This window comes from Xenopus tropicalis, chromosome 9, assembly GCF_000004195.4.
Source record: "Xenopus tropicalis strain Nigerian chromosome 9, UCB_Xtro_10.0, whole genome shotgun sequence".
NCBI classification, from domain to species: Eukaryota; Metazoa; Chordata; class Amphibia; order Anura; family Pipidae; genus Xenopus; species Xenopus tropicalis.
In genome coordinates, this window is record NC_030685.2 from 41,165,157 (window position 1) to 41,183,607 (window position 18,451).

An 18,451-nucleotide genomic window follows, 5' to 3' on the forward strand; every position below is an offset into this window, starting at 1 on the left:
CACTGGAGGCTTCAGAATCCTGCAAAAAAGTGTTGAATTTTGGCTGGATCAGTTTTTGCCTGCAAGGTTATAAACATTTATTCATAATAACATCTAAATTAATTAGATGAAATGTCTCAGTTATTATATAGTCATTACCACTGCTAGGGTAAACTAATTTAAAAAAAAAAAATCCACAAAAAATAAAATCACTAATTACATTATACTAAAAGTAAGGGTGTTCAAATTATTATTTTTACAGTGAGTACTGTGAAGTTGTGGAATTTTCTCTCTGAAACCCACCCACTTCTAAATTCTCATTTTGATAAATCTGTCCCAAAGTGATGTAATTGTTTTTCCACAAGGTGTCACTAGAGGTCTGCAGTTAATATTACTTGGCAAATGCCTCTACTGGTTTCCTTCTTGTAATACAAAGGCACACAGTCCCTGTGCCATCTTCACAGAAGTATGAAAAATTGTTATTGAAAATTAAAATATCAGATCTGTAATTGTCCATTAAGGTGTTTCCATTATAAGCTCAGTATCTGTTACCCATTGCTAGATGTACACTGTTCACAACTGATTGAAAGATGCTTCAATTCTGCACCCCTTCCCCCTAAAAAGTGTTACCCGCCAGAGATGCAGGCTGACACCACAAAATCTTCTGCTGAAGGTGTAGCCATATAATATGCTCAGCAGCCACATACACAGCTACAGTATAAGGGACCCAAAAGAGTTGGGACACTTGTGGGATATACTGTATATAGTCCCCATTATGGCTATGCGCTGGAAAGCAAAGGTCTTAGTGCCCATGCCTCTTTCATCAACAGTATTCTTTCACCTACTCAGAGCAGGGATCTTAGCCTGCAATTCAGGTGGGGAAGACATTTTGGGATTTTCTCATAACAGGGGCACCAGCCCGGGGTACATGGTAAGCGATTTAAGTCACTTGGGGGTGCCTAACATTTTGGCACCCCCAAGTGACTTAGCCTTTTCTTGTCCTTTAATGGAGAAGGATCTAGGGGTTTTTGTAGATAAGTTATCTAATTCCAGGCAGTGTCATTCTGTGGCTACTAAAGCAAATAAAGTGCTGTCTTGTATATAAAAGGGCATTTACTCAAGGGATGAAAACATAATTTGGCCTCTTTATTGGTCCCTGGTAAGGCCTCACCTTGAGTATGCAGTGCAGTTTTGGGCTCCAGTCCTTAAGAAGGATATTAATGAGCTGGAGAGAGTGCAGAGACGTGCAACTAAACTGGTTAAGGGGATGGAAGATTTAAGCTATGAGGTTAGACTGTCAAGGTGGGGGTTGTTTTCTCTGGAAAAGAGGCGCTTGCGAGGGGACATGATTACTCTTTACAAGTACATTAGAGGAGAATATGGGCAGATAGGGGGTGTTCTTTTTTCCCATAAAAACAATCAACGCACCAGAGGCCCCCCCTTTAGATTAGAGGAACGCCATGTGAAAATGTATGTGGTCTTACCTGGGAATTTTTGTAAATATTTGCATCATAAATATAAGCATTTTTGTGTGCTACACTAATACCAAAGCTTATAACACCAACCTGTATGAATGGCACACTCATGAAGCAGTTATTACCTATATAAATGAGTTATTCCTGTGCCATTGATGCAGGGTAGCAAGTCTGATTCATTGTAGTCTACCTATGCGGACCATTTTTTTGTCATCATGTTGCCCCACCCTATGTGCATTTACAGCAAGGTCCTGAACCTTACTTATCAGGGACACTTTACCTTTATATTAAACTTTAAATTTCAACAGCTATCTGGTTGCTAGTGTCCAATTTGCCTTAACAAACCTAGCAGATCAGTGCATTTCCAGCAGGTCAGGAAAAATGCTGATAGCCACTTTTTTGGTCCTGCCAATTAATGGGTACAGACAGATACACAGTATTTGTAACACTTGCTGTACACATTTGGCAGTGACTTCCTGCCACAGAAATTATAACAATTATGACATGTAAACCCTACATTTTCCTACCATGTATATAAATTGGGCAACCCCCCCCCCCCCCCACCAAACCAACCACACCATTTGTATTGCATATTGCATGTATTCTAGCATCACCCATGACAGGCCAACCTCATTCTCTGCTTGCTAATTTGCAACAACCCCTAAGCTTAACGTATCAACAGCTGTTGTGCCAATGAATTGTACTCATCTAAATATAAAAGGAATGTACTTTAAAAAGTAGTGTTTCGGGCTAATTTATTGAAAATTTCTACAAAACCCCACTAGTCCGACCCATCTGTTTCCTATTTCCTGCTGCCTACCAGGCTGTGTAGCGGGGCTGGTGGCACACTGCACTGTAGGAGAGAAACCAATCAGCAGCTAGACTGACAGGGAACTGAAGTCTGTCTTTGCTTGAGTGACTGCAGGGCTGTGATTGGCTACTCTCCTCCTACTGTGATTCTGGTAGGGTCCATTAGGACATGCCCACCCTTCATTTAAATCACAGACAAGGACCGAAGAGGATCTATAAGGTGCTCCAACAAAAGGGCCATTTTTACATGCATTAATTTTTAGACCAAAGTGAAACAAGCACCATATATTACTTATAACAGTTTTTTCACTTATCCTATGTGTCTCCTTTAAATGGATTAAAAAAAAAAAAGAAAAAGAGAAGATGGTTCTATCATTACAACAAATGCATTTGGTTATAATTTATTTTTTTTAATAATGCAGGAAGAGATACAATTTTTCACAAATTGAATACTTTATTTATACTTCACTACTTTCAAAATGTAGGGCAAGCAGCATACTATTTAGCAAACACAGCTCAAACAATAAAAATTTAAGTTTAAAAAAAGATGAATTTCCGGTAAGTAAAAACCGTAAATTGTAATCTGTAGAACATTGCTTAATTATTTACAAACGCAACACAAACTATGTTATGTGTAATACTTCAAGCTCCACCATCTGGAAAGTCATTGGATCTTGGATGTCTCCATAATGGTCCTTGTGTATTCCCTGCTCATCTAAAAGGTTCTTGTAAGTTTAGATACTGCTAAAATGAAACAGGATAAAATACATTAAAAGTGTAAAAGGTTACCAGTTGCACCCCTTATAAATCCTAATTCAACCTGACTAAAATAGTTAACATCAAACATGAAATTGCTTCTTTTGAGCTTTTAAGTACAGGTATCGGACCCCTTATTTGGAAACCCATTATCCAGAATAGGAATTTTGGGTTTTCATGAGCTGTATGCCAAAGTCATCAATATTAAAACACTAAAAGGCTTGAACTACTTCAGTTGTGTGTAATGAATCTAAAATATATGAAAGTCTAATGTTTATCAGTACATTACAGAAAATAATGAACTTTATCACAATATGCTAATTTTTTGAGAAGGACCTGTATATATATATATTCCCGCCTCTCACTGACAGGATCTGGCTACAACACTGGATGTAACATTTGTAACAGTAAGTCCCTAATACATTGTAACCGCTCCTAATTATTGCAACATATGCCTAGTGTGAACTCCCTATTCCTTCACTGACTCTAAGGTACTTGAATTAACTTTGCAACAAATCTGTGATGATGTAGCTGATGTTTTTTTCTCACCAGTTGAGCTCTGTTTTGTTACATTTAACAGCATACAATGTTGCGCTTTCCTGAGACACAAGTGCTTCAGAATCTCCTGTATATAGTTGTTATATACTGTATTTCCTGTGTATATATTCCCTTTTATTTTTACTTTTTTGCAAATTCTTTTGTTTATTCACAACTTTGGTGTTTTCCCCCAATGATTGACTTGTGTTGATGATGTCATTCCCCACTTTTCCCGCCCCTGAATGTTAATTAGACACTGGTTTAGCTGTGTGAGTCACTTTGAAAAAAGGCTACTGAGGTAGCCGAAACGTTAGTCTTCTCAATAAACACCAGATTAATTCTATAAGTCCTGTAAGTGCGGATCTCTTCGCTGCTGTATATAATATATATATCGCCTGTGTCCACAGCCTTTGTCAAAGTTACAGTGAATGGAAACAACCCCCCTGAAAAACCCAAAATGGCGGGAAAGCAGCAGTGACATCATCAGTTGAGACAAATTGCAATCTAATTAAGTCAAAAATAGACAAAAACAAATGAGCATCAAAATAAAAAAAAATCTAAAAAATAAACACAAATAGAAAGAATAAGAGTCGGTATTGAGAGCGCTAAAATAGCGGGAGAGAGATATGTTTGAAAGGAAAAAAGAGAGCGGGAGATCCTCCGTAGCTGGACTGCAACTCACCGATTGGTGCCTATAAGTGTAGCCAAATTATAGCATGAAGAACAGGACTGCTATTGCATTGCGTAAGCACAGACCTGCAAAGGTATTAAATATAAAATCAGCACAAAATGCTGGGTTAGCAGTGTTGATGGCTCAGAACTGCATTAGTATTAGGTATGAGTGCGGCATTGCTAGGCAAAGTTACCAGCAAAAGTCGCACGGCATCGCAATTAAATAAGTTTACAAGTAGGCATCAGTAGCTGTAATCATCAGTATCGTTAGCTGGAAAGCGAAAAAATTTTTTTTATTGAGTCTAAGACCCAGACAAATTGCCGGCATTGTAAGCCGGAATTAATAGTGTAGAATGAACCAATCTACAACATACCTTCATTGGGGAAAGCACGCGAGGCACAGTGCAGGGGAAAAAATGATGCATTGTAAGACCAACAAATGTCAGCTAGAGTGATACTTCACGGAAGAAGGCTGGTTAGCGCGTACGATCTCGGGAAACTCATCCTGTCACAAAGAGCCCATATATCAGTACAGCGTTCCTAGGTATCTTCACAGCGTGCCAGGAAGGTGGTCAGCCAGAAGTTTTTAGGTGACGGGGTGCTAGTAGCTGGCATGCAGTAGTTATTGCTTATAGCAGGTGGCAGTATGGTGCTGTAGGATAGGCTACAGAGGCAGGCACATAAGAAACGGAACAGATGCCTACAGCTGAGGGTCCCGTAGATGTAGAAACAGCAGATTGAAAAGGAACTACTGACAGAATAAAGTAAAGTGAAGTGAGTGAAAGCAAAGTGAGCAGAAAATTGCAACATAAGTGTCACATAAATATACACAAAAATAAAGTATCAAAAACTAATGTATGGGTCTCTATATCCAATATGTGGCTGAGCTAAGGCAGCTCTCAAGAAAGAATTATATGGTAATAGTTACATTTGCAACAATATATGGAATGCTGTACTGATATATAGGCTCTCTGTGACAGGATGAGTTTCCGGAGATCGTACACGCTGACCAGCCGTATTCCGAGGAGTATCACTCTAGCTGACATTTGTTGGTCTGACACTGCTTCATTTTTTCCCCTGCGCTGTGCTTTCCCCAATGTGGGTATGTTGCGGATTGGTTTTTCCAGGTCTTATAATTTTTTTTTTTGCTTTCCAGCTAACGATACTGATGATTACGGCTACTGATGCCTACTTGTAAACTTATTTAATTGCGATGCCGTGTGACTTTTGCTGGTAACTTCATCTAGCAATGCCGTACTCATACCTAATACTAATGCAGTACACAATTCAATAGCAGTCCTACTCTTCATGCTATAATTTGGATACACTTATAGGCATCAATCGGTGAGTTGCAGTTCAGCTATGGAGGATCTCCCGCTCCCTTTTTTCCTTTCAAACATACAGTGGTGTGAAAAACTATTTGCCCCCTTCCTGATTTCTTATTCTTTTGCATGTTTGTCACACAAAATGTTTCTGATCATCAAACACATTTAACTATTAGTCAAAGATAACACAAGTAAACACAAAATGCAGTTTTTAAATGAGGGTTTTTATTATTTAGTGAGAAAAAAAATCCAAACCTACATGGCCCTGTGTGAAAAAGTAATTGCCCCCTGAACCTAATAACTGGTTGGGCCACCCTTAGCAGCAATAACTGCAATCAAGCGTTTGCGATAACTTGCAACGAGTCTTTTACAGCGCTCTGGAGGAATTTTGGCCCACTCATCTTTGCAGAATTGTTGTAATTCAGCTTTATTTGAGGGTTTTCTAGCATGAACCGCCTTTTTAAGGTCATGCCACAACATCTCCATAGGATTCAGGTCAGGACTTTGACTAGGCCACTCCAAAGTCTTCATTTTGTTTTTCTTCAGCCATTCAGAGGTGGATTTGCTGGTGTGTTTTGGGTCATTGTCCTGCTGCAGCGCCCAAGATCGCTTCAGCTTGAGTTGACGAACAGATGGCCGGACATTCTCCTTCAGGATTTTTTGGTAGACCAGTAGAATTCATGGTTCCATCTATCACAGCAAGCCTTCCAGGTCCTGAAGCAGCAAAACAACCCCAGACCATCACACTACCACCACCATATTTTACTGTTGGTATGATGTTCTTTTTCTGAAATGCTGTGTTACTTTTACGCCAGATGTAATGGGACACGCACCTTCCAAAAAGTTCAACTTTTGTCTCGTCGGTCCACAAGGTATTTTCCCAAAAGTCTTGGCAATCATTGAGATGTTTTTTAGCAAAATTGAGACGAGCCATAATGTTCGCCCATGCAGGCCGTTTTTGCCCAGTCTCTTTCTTATGGTGGAGTCGTGAACACTGACCTTAATTGAGGCAAGTGAGGCCTGCAGTTCTTTAGATGTTGTCCTGGGGTCTTTTGTGGCCTCTCGGATGAGTTGTCTCTGCGCTCTTGGGGTAATTTTGGTCGGCCGGCCACTCCTGGGAAGGTTCACCACTGTTCCATGTTTTTGCCATTTGTGGACAATGGCTCTCACTGTGGTTCGCTGGAGTCCCAAAGCTTTAGAAATGGCTTTATAACCTTTACCAGACTGATAGATCTCAATTACTTTTGTTCTCATATGTTCCTGAATTTCTTTGGATCTTGGCATGCTTTTGAGGTGCTTTTGGTCTACTTCTCTGTGTCAGGTAGCTCCTATTTGAAGTGATTTCTTGATTGAAACAGGTCTGGCAGTAATCAGGCCTGGGGGTGACTACAGAAATTGAACTCGGGTGTGATAAACCACAGTTAAGTTATTTTTTAACAAGGGGGACAATCACTTTTTCACACAGGGCCATGTAGATTTGGAGTTTTTTTTCTCTCTTAACGTAAACCTTCATTTAAAAACTGCATTTTGTGTTCAATTATGTTATCTTTGACTAATAGTTAATGGTTTTTGATGAGCAGAAACATTTAAGTGTGACAAACATGCAAAAGAATAAGAAATCAGGAAGGGGGCAAATAGTTTTTTACACCACTGTATATCACTCCCGTTATTTTAGCGCTCTCAATACCCACTGTTATTCTGTTTATATATATATATATATATGTTTTCAATATAGAAGTTTAAAGTTTCATTTTTCACCTTCTCATATCTCCCAAAAGCAACTCCCGGACTTTGTAACCTGTTCTAATTTGATACATTAGTCAATACATTTCTTATCGCTGACCCTGCTGAGTATAATCCCTGAGTTTTGTTAAAGGCAGCTGTTCCAATTGATACAATAGTTGCTAATGTCAAAATGCTTCTGACAAATGTATCAGTACTGCAACAGTTCAGAGTCTACACATAAAGCAAATTAAAGCGCAACAGAAAATGCCATAAAATCATTGATTATTCTCTTGGTGTCTAGAAATTAAACCTGCTTTATTATATTATAAATGCCACATACCATGAGGCTGTCATACAATGTTTTTGTTTAAATTTTTTATTCAAAAAAACTATATGGTTTAGTGTATTTAAAGCGATCTTAGGGTGAGGTCACACAAAGCATATATAGCTACTTCTCTCAGCCCTGTTTTTCCATGAGGCTGAAAAAAGTGGATTCACTCTCCTATGCTGTCCAGCGTAAGGCTAAGAAGTGGATCTGCGCTTTGAGTCACCTCGTCCTTGTTATTCCAAAAATTCAAATCACACATTCTTTTGTTGGATGTATTCAGACTGCTTTAAATGCTGGGACAGTGTAGGTAATTTTCAGTAAAGAGTTGCATGACAGCTGTGGATCGTTATTGGCACTTTGATTGCCACTACCCTCCTGGGAGAAAGCAGAAATGTGTGTGTACGTGTAAACATACAATATGAAAAGTTACTATAATGTTTTCAAAAATACACTACTTTCATTCACTAAACCATATACATTTTCAGTGAAGAAACTTTGTGTTATACTGGTAGTATATCTCTAAGCAAGGCAATCTTGATGTATTAGGGGGGGAAAAAAGCTTTAGTTCTATGCCGAGGTTAGATGAAAATTAAATGCTCTACATCAGATAAACACTGCATTTTTGCAAGTCTATATACATCCAAACCCAGTGTAGCAAAATGTGGTGCTTGTGCAGTACCCAATTTTGTTGTTGCCGTTTCCTTAAACAGGTGTTACTTGTGCTTTGATCCTCTGTCCCTCGAACTACGGTGATGACTTCTGTTGCGACTTCCTGATCGACTGCGATGGCGCCTATGTCGGTCCCTTGACCTTGATCGAGATCTTCTTCTATCACGGGATGAGGATCGTGACCGTCGTCTTCTCCTTTCCTTGGAGCGTGACCTTAAATTAAAATAAAAGCAAACTATGTAAAACACATATTGCCGATGTTCTTGGAAGTAGTTACCATTATTTTTAAATTAAAATACTAATTTTATTTGTGCAAAAGACTAGTGTTACAGTTGAACTATTAAGTTGTAAGATAAATGCTATATGGCTTACAAGAGTAGCATGGTTTTTCAAGAAATATACCCCTCATATTGCTTTGATTCTGTGCTTTCCAAATTTACTTTTATTTTGTACTCTGTCCCTCCATTGCATACTTTGCATTGTTGCACAGACTATCTTGTTCAGTTACCAATTTATTTACCAAATTAAACAATTTCCATTTCAGACTAATCTTATACGGTACAAATCTCACCCTTTTCTTTACTCTTAAGGACTGCACTGAACCATATTCTATATCATTACAATTTCTTTAAAAAAAATACATTTCTTGAAGTAAACATTTCTTTTCTTCATCTCATATCCCTGCAGATTATACATTTTCAATGGATCCCATCATAACCTCCTACCCCCTTAACTACCGAGCCTGAAAAATACTCTATACAAAATGAAGAAATCTTTGTGCCGATTTTCACTTGCCTGGACAATAACACCTCTAAAATATATAAAGAAAATATGTTGACACTGTTTAGAAACTAGAAATCAGCTTTTATCTATTGTTGTTCAAATTCTAAGGTGTCTGCTCTGTTTAAAGGGCCACAATTATTTTTTTTTTTTTACATTTCCCCAGTGCTCCTCCTTAGTTTTTTAGATGTTGCCCAGAATTATTCAACATTCAGTCATGTGTTAAGACTAGTTTTTTTGTTGAACTACTAGAACTTATATGTTTAAAGAAAATATTAAGGGCTAAATGCATACATTTCCCTCTTGCTTTGTTTTCCCAAGTTGTCACTTGTTCATATCGTAACTTTAGTTTTGCCTAAAGCTGGCTAGACCTAGGCCAAGTGTAATGGTTATTTGTGTAAATGATATGACAAGTAAATTGGCAGTGTGATTATTTATACCAGTGTGTTAACAAAATGCATTTTTGAGTTTTAGGCCTGTGGTTGGGTGCATAATTTAACATTTTGCATTTTTAAAGAAAAAGTTATAAAATGGAGGCAATTTTTAAAGGAGAAGGAAAATTATAATCACCAAGGTGTGACAAGTGTTAGACAACAATAGTGATTATAATCGCTTACTTGATACCCCTAAAGGCGCTGATCCACTGCTGGGGGGGAAAGGGAAGGGGGTGATATCACTCCAACTTGCAGCTCAGTAGTTAAGTGTAACTTAAGTTTATCAGAGCACAGGTCACACGGTTGTGTCACCCTGGGAAATGAAGAATATGGCTAGCCCCATGTGAAATTTCAAAATTAAATATATAAAAAAAAATTGTGTTTTTGAAAAATGGATAGAGATATATATATATATATATATATATATATATATATATATATATATATATATAAATGCATGGCACTAGCTACTGGGAAATCTGATGTTCCGCTGACAAGACACTTTGCCAATTAAAAACATTCTTTACCGATGTTGAGAGCTATTTTGATCGACCATGTCCCCCCACTACTTAGGGGTGGCGATAGAGCCAAGGTGTTCTTACAGAGGGAAGCACAGTGGATCCGGAGACTTCATACGATAGCCCCACGGGGTTTGAATTAAATGTTTTCATTATCATGCTTTTTGTGAACTCTGGACTTGAACTCTGTCGCACCTACAGTTCCAGATACCCTGATTAATAGCTTATGGTTGAAATGGATTTTCTTTATTATACTTTTTATTAAGCATTATGGAGCAATAAGTTAATGATTATGGCCACTGATTAACTATGAACAATCCTCCTCAACTTGATCTTGACTTCTTATAATAAATTGATATCCTCATTTGATACCTCGATTTTGTTTTTATATACATGATTTTATTCCTCTTTTTTCTAAATCTGGTATACACTGAATTAACACAATATTTGCTTTGAAGTATTTTATACTGTGACACTGTCTTCTACAGATTTTATTACTATGTCACTATTTATTATATTTAAAGCTATATAGATTTATTAATGTGTTTGGGATCACACTTTTGATTACTATGAATATGGTTACTATGCACAGTAATTGCTCCTTTTATTATGGTGCAATATATGGTGTTTTATGAGTCAGTAATGGTTTGCATTATGAAGTTATGTGTGACTCTCTGTACACTTATACTTAAAGGGTTAATTGTTGCTGAATACTGATTGCATGGTTTGTGGATTTAATGCTGCACTTCACTTATTATTATCCTGACGACAATCCCTAGTGGGTTGAAACGCGTTGATTTGGAGAATCAATAAAGAATTTCTTCATAGCCTACATGCCGTGAGTGCCTTCTATGGAGCGAATGTGATATTTGATGTGCACCCGGCTTTTGACTATTGCGTATGGTGAGTGCCGATAAACTGGACTCATATATTTAAATATAATTTATTTTAAACTCACCTTCGGCGATCTCTGCTTTTGGATTTCGACCTGTTTACCAAAACCGAAAGAAAATTAACATTGATAAGTATTGTATGGTTATGAATGGTCTAAACAATAATAATAATACAAACCGTCTGCCCAATCGGTCATCTCTTTCTCTTTCTTCTCTTCTCCTTAATCGATCTTGGTTCCGTTTCTCCTGCTTTTCTGCAACTGTTCTCTAATTAGATAAGATAGAAAAAATAAACTTAACAATTAAAGAACCAACACCCTCTAAATGAGGAAAATCATGTACTTCTTAAAACCTGTAAAAATATGTTTAAGCAATGTAACTTGACTGGATGAGGACCACAAAGAAATTTTCATGACTCTAGAAATGATTTTTAAACAATTTTTTCAGTCATATCAAGCCCATGAACATGAGTCTAGAACAGATAGTTGGTTCAAATTGAATAAATGGGATGTCATTGTTTGTAAATGATACTCTAGTTTAAAAGCGAAGCCTATGCAGCTGTATGTGGTAACTTTAGCATAAAAACTAATTTGAATTATTGTAGGAATGATGTAAGGGGGACCTGTCATCTTAACATACCTAAATACCTTTTTTATTATGATCTCTATTTCTATCGCACAAGTTGAGCAGAAATGTATAACTATTTTTTGTTTAATTTGCAATAGACTTTTATTATACAGATTTTGTTGTCGGAGCACAACTTTCCCTTTTTTGCTATAGTTTATACAGGAGCAGGGGCCAGCTCCATGCTGTAGCTCCCACCCTTCCCAGCTACAGTCAGGTGATCCCAGTGGAGCCAATAAAAGGGCAACCATTTGGGGGTTTTAACTTTGAAAGCAAGTAAGTTGCAAGTAAAACTCAGTACCTTTGCAAAATTTATTTTGAAGCAGTAGAATTCCTAATGAATCAAATAAAAGAGTATAGGACTGGCCGGAGTGGATGACTGACTTAGTTGGCCAGCTTGATGCATATTGCAATATATGGACAAACAATCCCTGTTTTGCTTAAAGGGGAGCACATATCTTGGTAGCTTAATGCACAGAATGTCTTAATGTCCTATATATATTGATAATGGGTGAGAGCAGAGGATCTCTTGTTAATTCTATATTTATGCATACATTTTTGCACTTTTTTTTTTTTTTTATATTTCATAAAACAGTGGTTTTAGCTAAACTTATAATAATGGGTGTATAAGGTTCATGCAATACACATGTGTATTGCATGAGTTCCTAGAGACTGGCCCTCTGGATTGATCCTTATCATCTGCATATCACACAATTAGATTTCTCAAGAATATGTACAGACAGAACAAGTATGCCATAGCAGTAGCTTATTATAATCTAGGTCAAGTCTGTCCAACTGAAGGGCACAATTCAACTCATGGCCCTCCAAAGTATGTTATGGTCACAAGACTCCCAACAAGCTCAATCAGCTTCATGTGACATCTTCATTTAAATATAACCCAGCACTTGAGCATAAAATATATCTGAAAACCACCCAGTACGTGGAAAACCACACACAGTCCCTAAAAGTTGTTGAAAAAGTCCTTACAGTACAAACGTAGCCCAAGTGCTTAAAAAACTCCTTAAAGGAGAAGGAAAGGCAAAGTCTCTTGGGGGTGCCAAAATGTTAGGCACCCCCAAGTGACTTTAATCGCTTACCTTGTACCCTGGGCTGGTGCCCCTGTTTGGTAAAATAGCACCAGCCGGGGTACCTGTAGCGGAGCGCTTTCTCCTTCCTTTTCCTAAAATGCCAGTGGTCGGCGCATGAGAGAGAAGGAGGAAGCGCTGCAGCTACCCCAAGGGTTGGTGCTGTTCTCTCCGAACAGGGGCACCAGCCCGGGGTATAAGGTAGGCGATTTAAGTCACTTGGGGGTGCCTAACATTTTGGCACCCCCAAGTGACTTTGCCTTTCTTTCTCCTTTAAACCCCTTCCCTAGCCTCAACCGGATTACCAGATAATGAAAAATACACTGCATTTTTGAGTACCCCAGTCTTAAACTGGTGGAGGAGAAGAGAGAAAAAGAAGGTACAAAAATGCATGTCTCATACTGTAATAGCACAGTGAGAACAAGATTTAGGCCTGCGGAACAATATTGAAAACAAAACTAGATCTTCCACTAGCAACATCTCAAACATGTTTTTATTTAAAATACTAATTAGATGGTATCTGACCCACAAACAAAACATAAAATCTACTTTACCAATTCTCCAGTCTGTTTTAGGGGGTGTTCAGACAATGGCTCCTAGATACATATCTGGTGGTCTTGTCCCATAACTAAAGAATTCCGGACAAAATCATAAAACCTGTCATTCTGTGGAAACTGTTTATGTCAAAATATTCCAAACTCATCACTCCATTTGCTCCTTAATTACCCTATTAAAGACTTCAATAAAGCTATAGTTATTGCTCCTTATATAGCGCTGACACATTTACACAGTGCTTTACAGAGTTTATTCATCATTTATTTAGTCCCTGCCCCAGAGGATCTTACAATTTAAGGTCCCTATCACATTCACAAATGCAATGGACAATTTAGTCAGAAGCCAATTAACCTTTTTGCAGATAGAGCCCTGGCTGGGATTCAATTCAGGACCCCAGCACTGCAAACCAAATGTACTACCCCGCTGAGCCACTGTGCTGCCCCCACATAACTTTCTTGGTAACATTCTTTGCAGACATGTTTTTTCTGCAGCCAAATGGCCTCTTGCCTTTCTCTGGCAGAGGGAGAGCAGCCTTGCTTTTCACATAAGGCTGAAATCTGTGGGTTGGTATGTGCTTTTTAATCATGCTTTAATAAAAACTATTTTGAATTTATTTTGGAGAGCAGAATGCGTTTGTGGCTTAATATTAGAACATTTAAGCTTGACCCAGAAAAACGACTATTAAGAATACTTGTTTAACCTGTGCTTTCAGTAAAAAAAATGTGCATTGTATGTTTAATTACTTAAAGCTTAAGCTTTCCCCACTAGAGTCTACACTTCAATGTCGTCCTCCCTGGGAGGGAGCTTGTGATTTGGGCACCCATATTAGAACGCTACACATAATGAGGAGTGTTTCAGCCCACTCATTATAAGTACAAGTGATGCAGGATCACACTACAGCAGTAATATGTCACGCACATACGCATAATGAGCAAGCCAAGACTCTCCGGCTATGTGCATGCATGTGAACAAACATGCCTGCCTGCACCTGGAGCTCCCTCCCAGTGCAGGTGGCAAAGAATTCAACAAGAAAACCAACTGCAAACCTGTTTATTTTTAAAATTTATATAGAATCGCACTGTTTTACCTGAAGATGAACTGAACCATTAATGCTAATGCATAAGTGTGTATTTTATATACCCAGAAATGTCCCTGTTTAATGAATGATAGCAGACATTAAATTACATTTATACAAAAAAAATTGTATGCGTACTGTCTTTCTTCAAAACACTCGTTACAAAGATGATCTTGCTGATAAAATTCCTAGACGTGATCAATTTAAAAGTCTAAAAAGGTTTGCCTCTTGTGCTCCTCAGCTTTGATTTCTAGTTTCATTTTGAATATGTAATGCTGCTCTAAAATATGCATAAATTTTATTGCCTCTACCTTTAAGTTTTATACCAGTACTCACCAGCTACAGAGTAGTTATTCACATCTTTATGTTATTCAGAGGAAGAGTACTGGTACCATCTTGAGAGACTGTGGCTCTCCATGGCTTCAGGAAGAAGTGGTAAAGAACTTGTAAATATGTTTATTCCCTTTTAAACAGCTTTCATACATTATGTTTAAGACTGATCTGAAGTTTTAGATAACCTTTTCCCCACAAGCAGCTTTATGCCAATGTGGATACCCATTATGCATTATTCTTAAAAACAAAAATTAAAGCCTCAAATTATTCAAATGTTGGTATTTAAGCTCTATGCCAGTACGAGAATATTCTATACAACTGCACTAAAATAGGACCTATAACAGAAAAAGGGTCAGAATAACATGTAAATCTATAAAGAAGCAGCATCCTGATGTTTTGCTATCACATGTAAAAGAAAAGAGCCCAGCAATGTCAAACTGTCAGACTTTAAAGTGATATTATAAACCAAAAAGAATTGACAACTAAAACCAAATGTGTAAAATCAAAATTGCTTTGAATCTGTGTTAAAATTAGAATTTTTGTTTATCTGCAATTCCAGAAAAAAAACACAATCTTGAATTAATTTAAATTAAGGTTTTCCCGCAAGATTCTATATGTCAATGGGAAGCATATTTTCAACATTTAAAAATCAGGTATTAGTGATTTTTTTCTTCATAATCAAACATCAAAATATAAACGTCAACAAATCTGCTTGCAAGTGTTTTAAAAAAAAAAAAAAAAAAAGTCTCCATGCCTAATGTCTATGGCACATGCCCAACACATTTACTAGCAAAAAACTGCAGAAATAAAATGCACAAAGTCACATTCCACTCCCCTTTGTTAGAAAAGGGAATCCCAGAAACAAAAAATCAGCAACGGAATGTTTTAATTAAATGGATTGTGACCCCTCAGTGCCTGCATAATTTACTGCATAAAAAATGCCATGCCTATAACTACAGTTTTATCAGAGGCTCTACTGTGTAGGCATTGCTTAGTGCTAAAAAGACATTATGGGGTTCTATGCAGAGCACTTAGACAAAAACTAGACACTTTGCTCTATGGTATTTTCTAAATCCAACAGATCTCTGACAGAAAACAGGGATTACATAATGTAGGAAACTGATTCAGCCTCTGTTGTCACAAACCTCAAATTAATTGTCTAGATGTGGTCAATTTAGTATGTAAACAGCTACTAATTAAAGCTCCTAATATGCTGAATTTGTTCCCCCATGGTGATAAAAGAAGCCTTACGTGACTTATTGATGAAGCTTTTGTGAGAAAGAGAACAGCTTCCATCAGTTCCAAGATGAGACAACGCAATAGACTACACACTGCCTTAAAGGAGAAGGAAAGGCTAAGTCACTTGGGGGTGCTAAAATGTTAAGCAAGCCCAAGTGACTTGAATTGCTTACCTTGTACCCCGGGCTGGTGCCCCTGTTAGGAGAAAACTGCACCAGCCCGGGGCACCTGGGGCGATGTGCTTCCTCCTTCCGCCTTCGCTAAGCCTTGACTGAGAGTCAGGCGCATGCGCGGCAAGAAGGAAGGAGGAAGCGATCGCTGCTACCCCGGGCTGGTGCTGTTCTCTCCGTACAGGGGCACCAGCCCGGGGTAAAAGGTAATCGATTCAAGTCACTTGGGGGTGCCTAACATTTTGGCACCCCCAAGTGACTTAGCTTTTCCTTCTCCTTTAAGGGATATCCAGAATACAGTACTGTGTACCAGATGCATTTAAAAGCAACCCATATAATTTCTGCTGACTTTCTGGTAAGAGTCACCACCTACATATATTTAGTGTGTTTTGAAACTCAAGAGGCACCAAACTTTTTACAATGGTTTTTAAAGCAGTCTGGAGACCAGTAATTCAGTTTGCACATTAACATTTATTAGGTTGTTGATACTTACCCTCAGCATTTCCAGTTTTTCACGAATCAAAATAAACCCTAAATGCAATTTGCCTCCAAAATGATCAGCAAGTCGACGGTCATTGTCATGGAGACCAAGGTAGGCAGAACAGACTTCACACACTCGTAATTTCTGCTGCTGGAAACTTGATGCTGGCATTGAGTTACGGTACTCTTCCTGCATGCACAAAAAGTATGATAATTAATGATAAAGAATTGAGTAAGATATTTTTGTCAATATACCATCACGCTATACAAGTGAAACCTTTATTATTTAATGTTTACGCAAAACTAAAAAACAGTTACACAAGTCATGCAATTAATCATTTTGCTTGTTCTTAAACAAACCTTTTGACCTTTCTCAGTATGTTTAACACAATTAACAACTACAGTGATTTTGAATTGAAATGAAATTTTGAATGGAAACCCTACCAGTCTTCCAGAATCACAATCCTGCCAATAAGGGGAAATTGTACACCTTAAATCAAGCAGTGTTTCTTACAGTTTGAATTTATACCAAGAACCAAATTCGAAAATATTATCATTTACTTCCTTATACAGTTTTGTTAAATAATCAACTTGTTCAGTTATAACAGTATAACTCACTTGAAATACTATATAAAATATTCACATATAAATGCATTGAATATTTGGCAGATAAAAGTTACCTGAGCAAGCACTTTGTTTACAGACTATCTGGTATAACATCAACCACTAGGACATATGTAACTTTTACTTGTATCTTTAACTTACATGTAGTCCCTCTATCCACCATACACTTACCGATTACCCACAACCAGCAGGCCTTCAGTTATGCATAGAAAATACAAAAAGAACCTACATTCCAAAAGATGGAACAGAAAGGCCTGTAACACATACACAAATCCCTCTCTTTGCGACATTTCAGGGAAACCTAGAAACCTAAAGAATGAAGCTAACCACTCCTGGAGATTCCCTTGTCACAGTAATACAAATGTTTTTTTTACCTCTGGCTAATGTGTATCTAAAAGATGCAGTGCCTTCTTGAGGAGTCTCTGGCTTTTGCAATAAAAACTATGAACAAAAAACATTCAGTTCTTACCAATTACCTAGAGAACAGAGCAGAGCTAAATTTGGCTTTTTTTTTGCAGTTTGGGGCAAATGAAATATTGAAGGGCAGTATATCTTGCAACTAATAAGTTGCTAGTCCTAATCCTAACAGGATGAGACCATCACAAAGAGCCCATCCCTGGAAAAGCACAGAAAGAGGGATGAAAGCCTCTGGCTCAAATAGATGCTCTAGAAGGGCCATAAATACTAAGAGAACACTTGAGTCCCCCAGGATGGCTGAAACCTGGATATTTAATTGGTCCACGAAGGATAAAGGATTGGAATGTTTCTTAAATACAATTTCAGAGTGAGAACATGTGACCCTTCACAGGCCATCATTGTAAGGGACTACCTGGCAGCAGAATGAAGCTTTGAAAGGGAGGATTCTGACAGGAAAAAACCCAGTTCTGCCTATAGATGCATTTACCACTGTTTGCTGCTGAGGTACTTATTTGGGAAGAGGTTTAGAACCTCTCTCTCTTTAATGGCTTTATAGCAAATCACGTGAAAAAGGAAAAATGTTTTCCAATTAAAAGGACTGATGAAAAATTATAGATGCATAGATGCAAAGGAGAAGAAAAGGCTAGTAAAGAGTTCTCAAGCTGCAGGCATACCTTCAGTTGTCTCAATAGTGCCCTTACTATTACTGTTCAGAAGATCTGAAGCCAAACAGGAAGAAAAAACGCTGAGCTGAGTAAAGAAAGTTCCCATTATGCCTCACTCCTGTACAGACGCCAAGATCAAACTGAACATGCTCAGTTAGTAAGAATATGAGTCAGCTTCCTGCTGATTGGCTCAGATCCACATTCCTAAGGGGGGGGGGAGTAAGTTCTTAGCATTCTTGAGGGAGGGGGGAGCAGGAAAGAGCAGAGAACAGAAAGCTGTGTG

The 18,451-nt window shown here is 37.9% G+C and overlaps 1 protein-coding gene across 4 annotated transcripts in view; it reads right to left on the minus strand.

Moving 5' to 3' along the window:
• Window positions 1-2,646: 2,646 nt before the first annotated feature.
• The window catches only part of luc7l (LUC7-like), a 43,804-nt gene continuing 27,999 nt past the window's right edge, over window positions 2,647-18,451 (minus strand). Inside the window, exons 6-10 of one of the 4 annotated variants that reach the window (XM_012970286.3) lie at window positions 16,476-16,652; window positions 11,080-11,168; window positions 10,967-10,996; window positions 8,287-8,489; window positions 2,647-3,005 (exon numbers count right to left, since the gene is read on the minus strand). In XM_012970286.3, the coding sequence (XP_012825740.1) occupies window positions 8,321-8,489; window positions 10,967-10,996; window positions 11,080-11,168; window positions 16,476-16,652 (465 nt within the window). In that variant the 3' untranslated portion in view covers window positions 2,647-3,005; window positions 8,287-8,320. Of the gene's footprint in view, window positions 3,009-8,286; window positions 8,490-10,966; window positions 10,997-11,079; window positions 11,169-16,475; window positions 16,653-18,451 lie in introns of all 4 variants that reach the window. The other 3 variants (XM_018097077.2, NM_001005458.1, XM_012970287.3) reach the window with 3 other exon arrangements.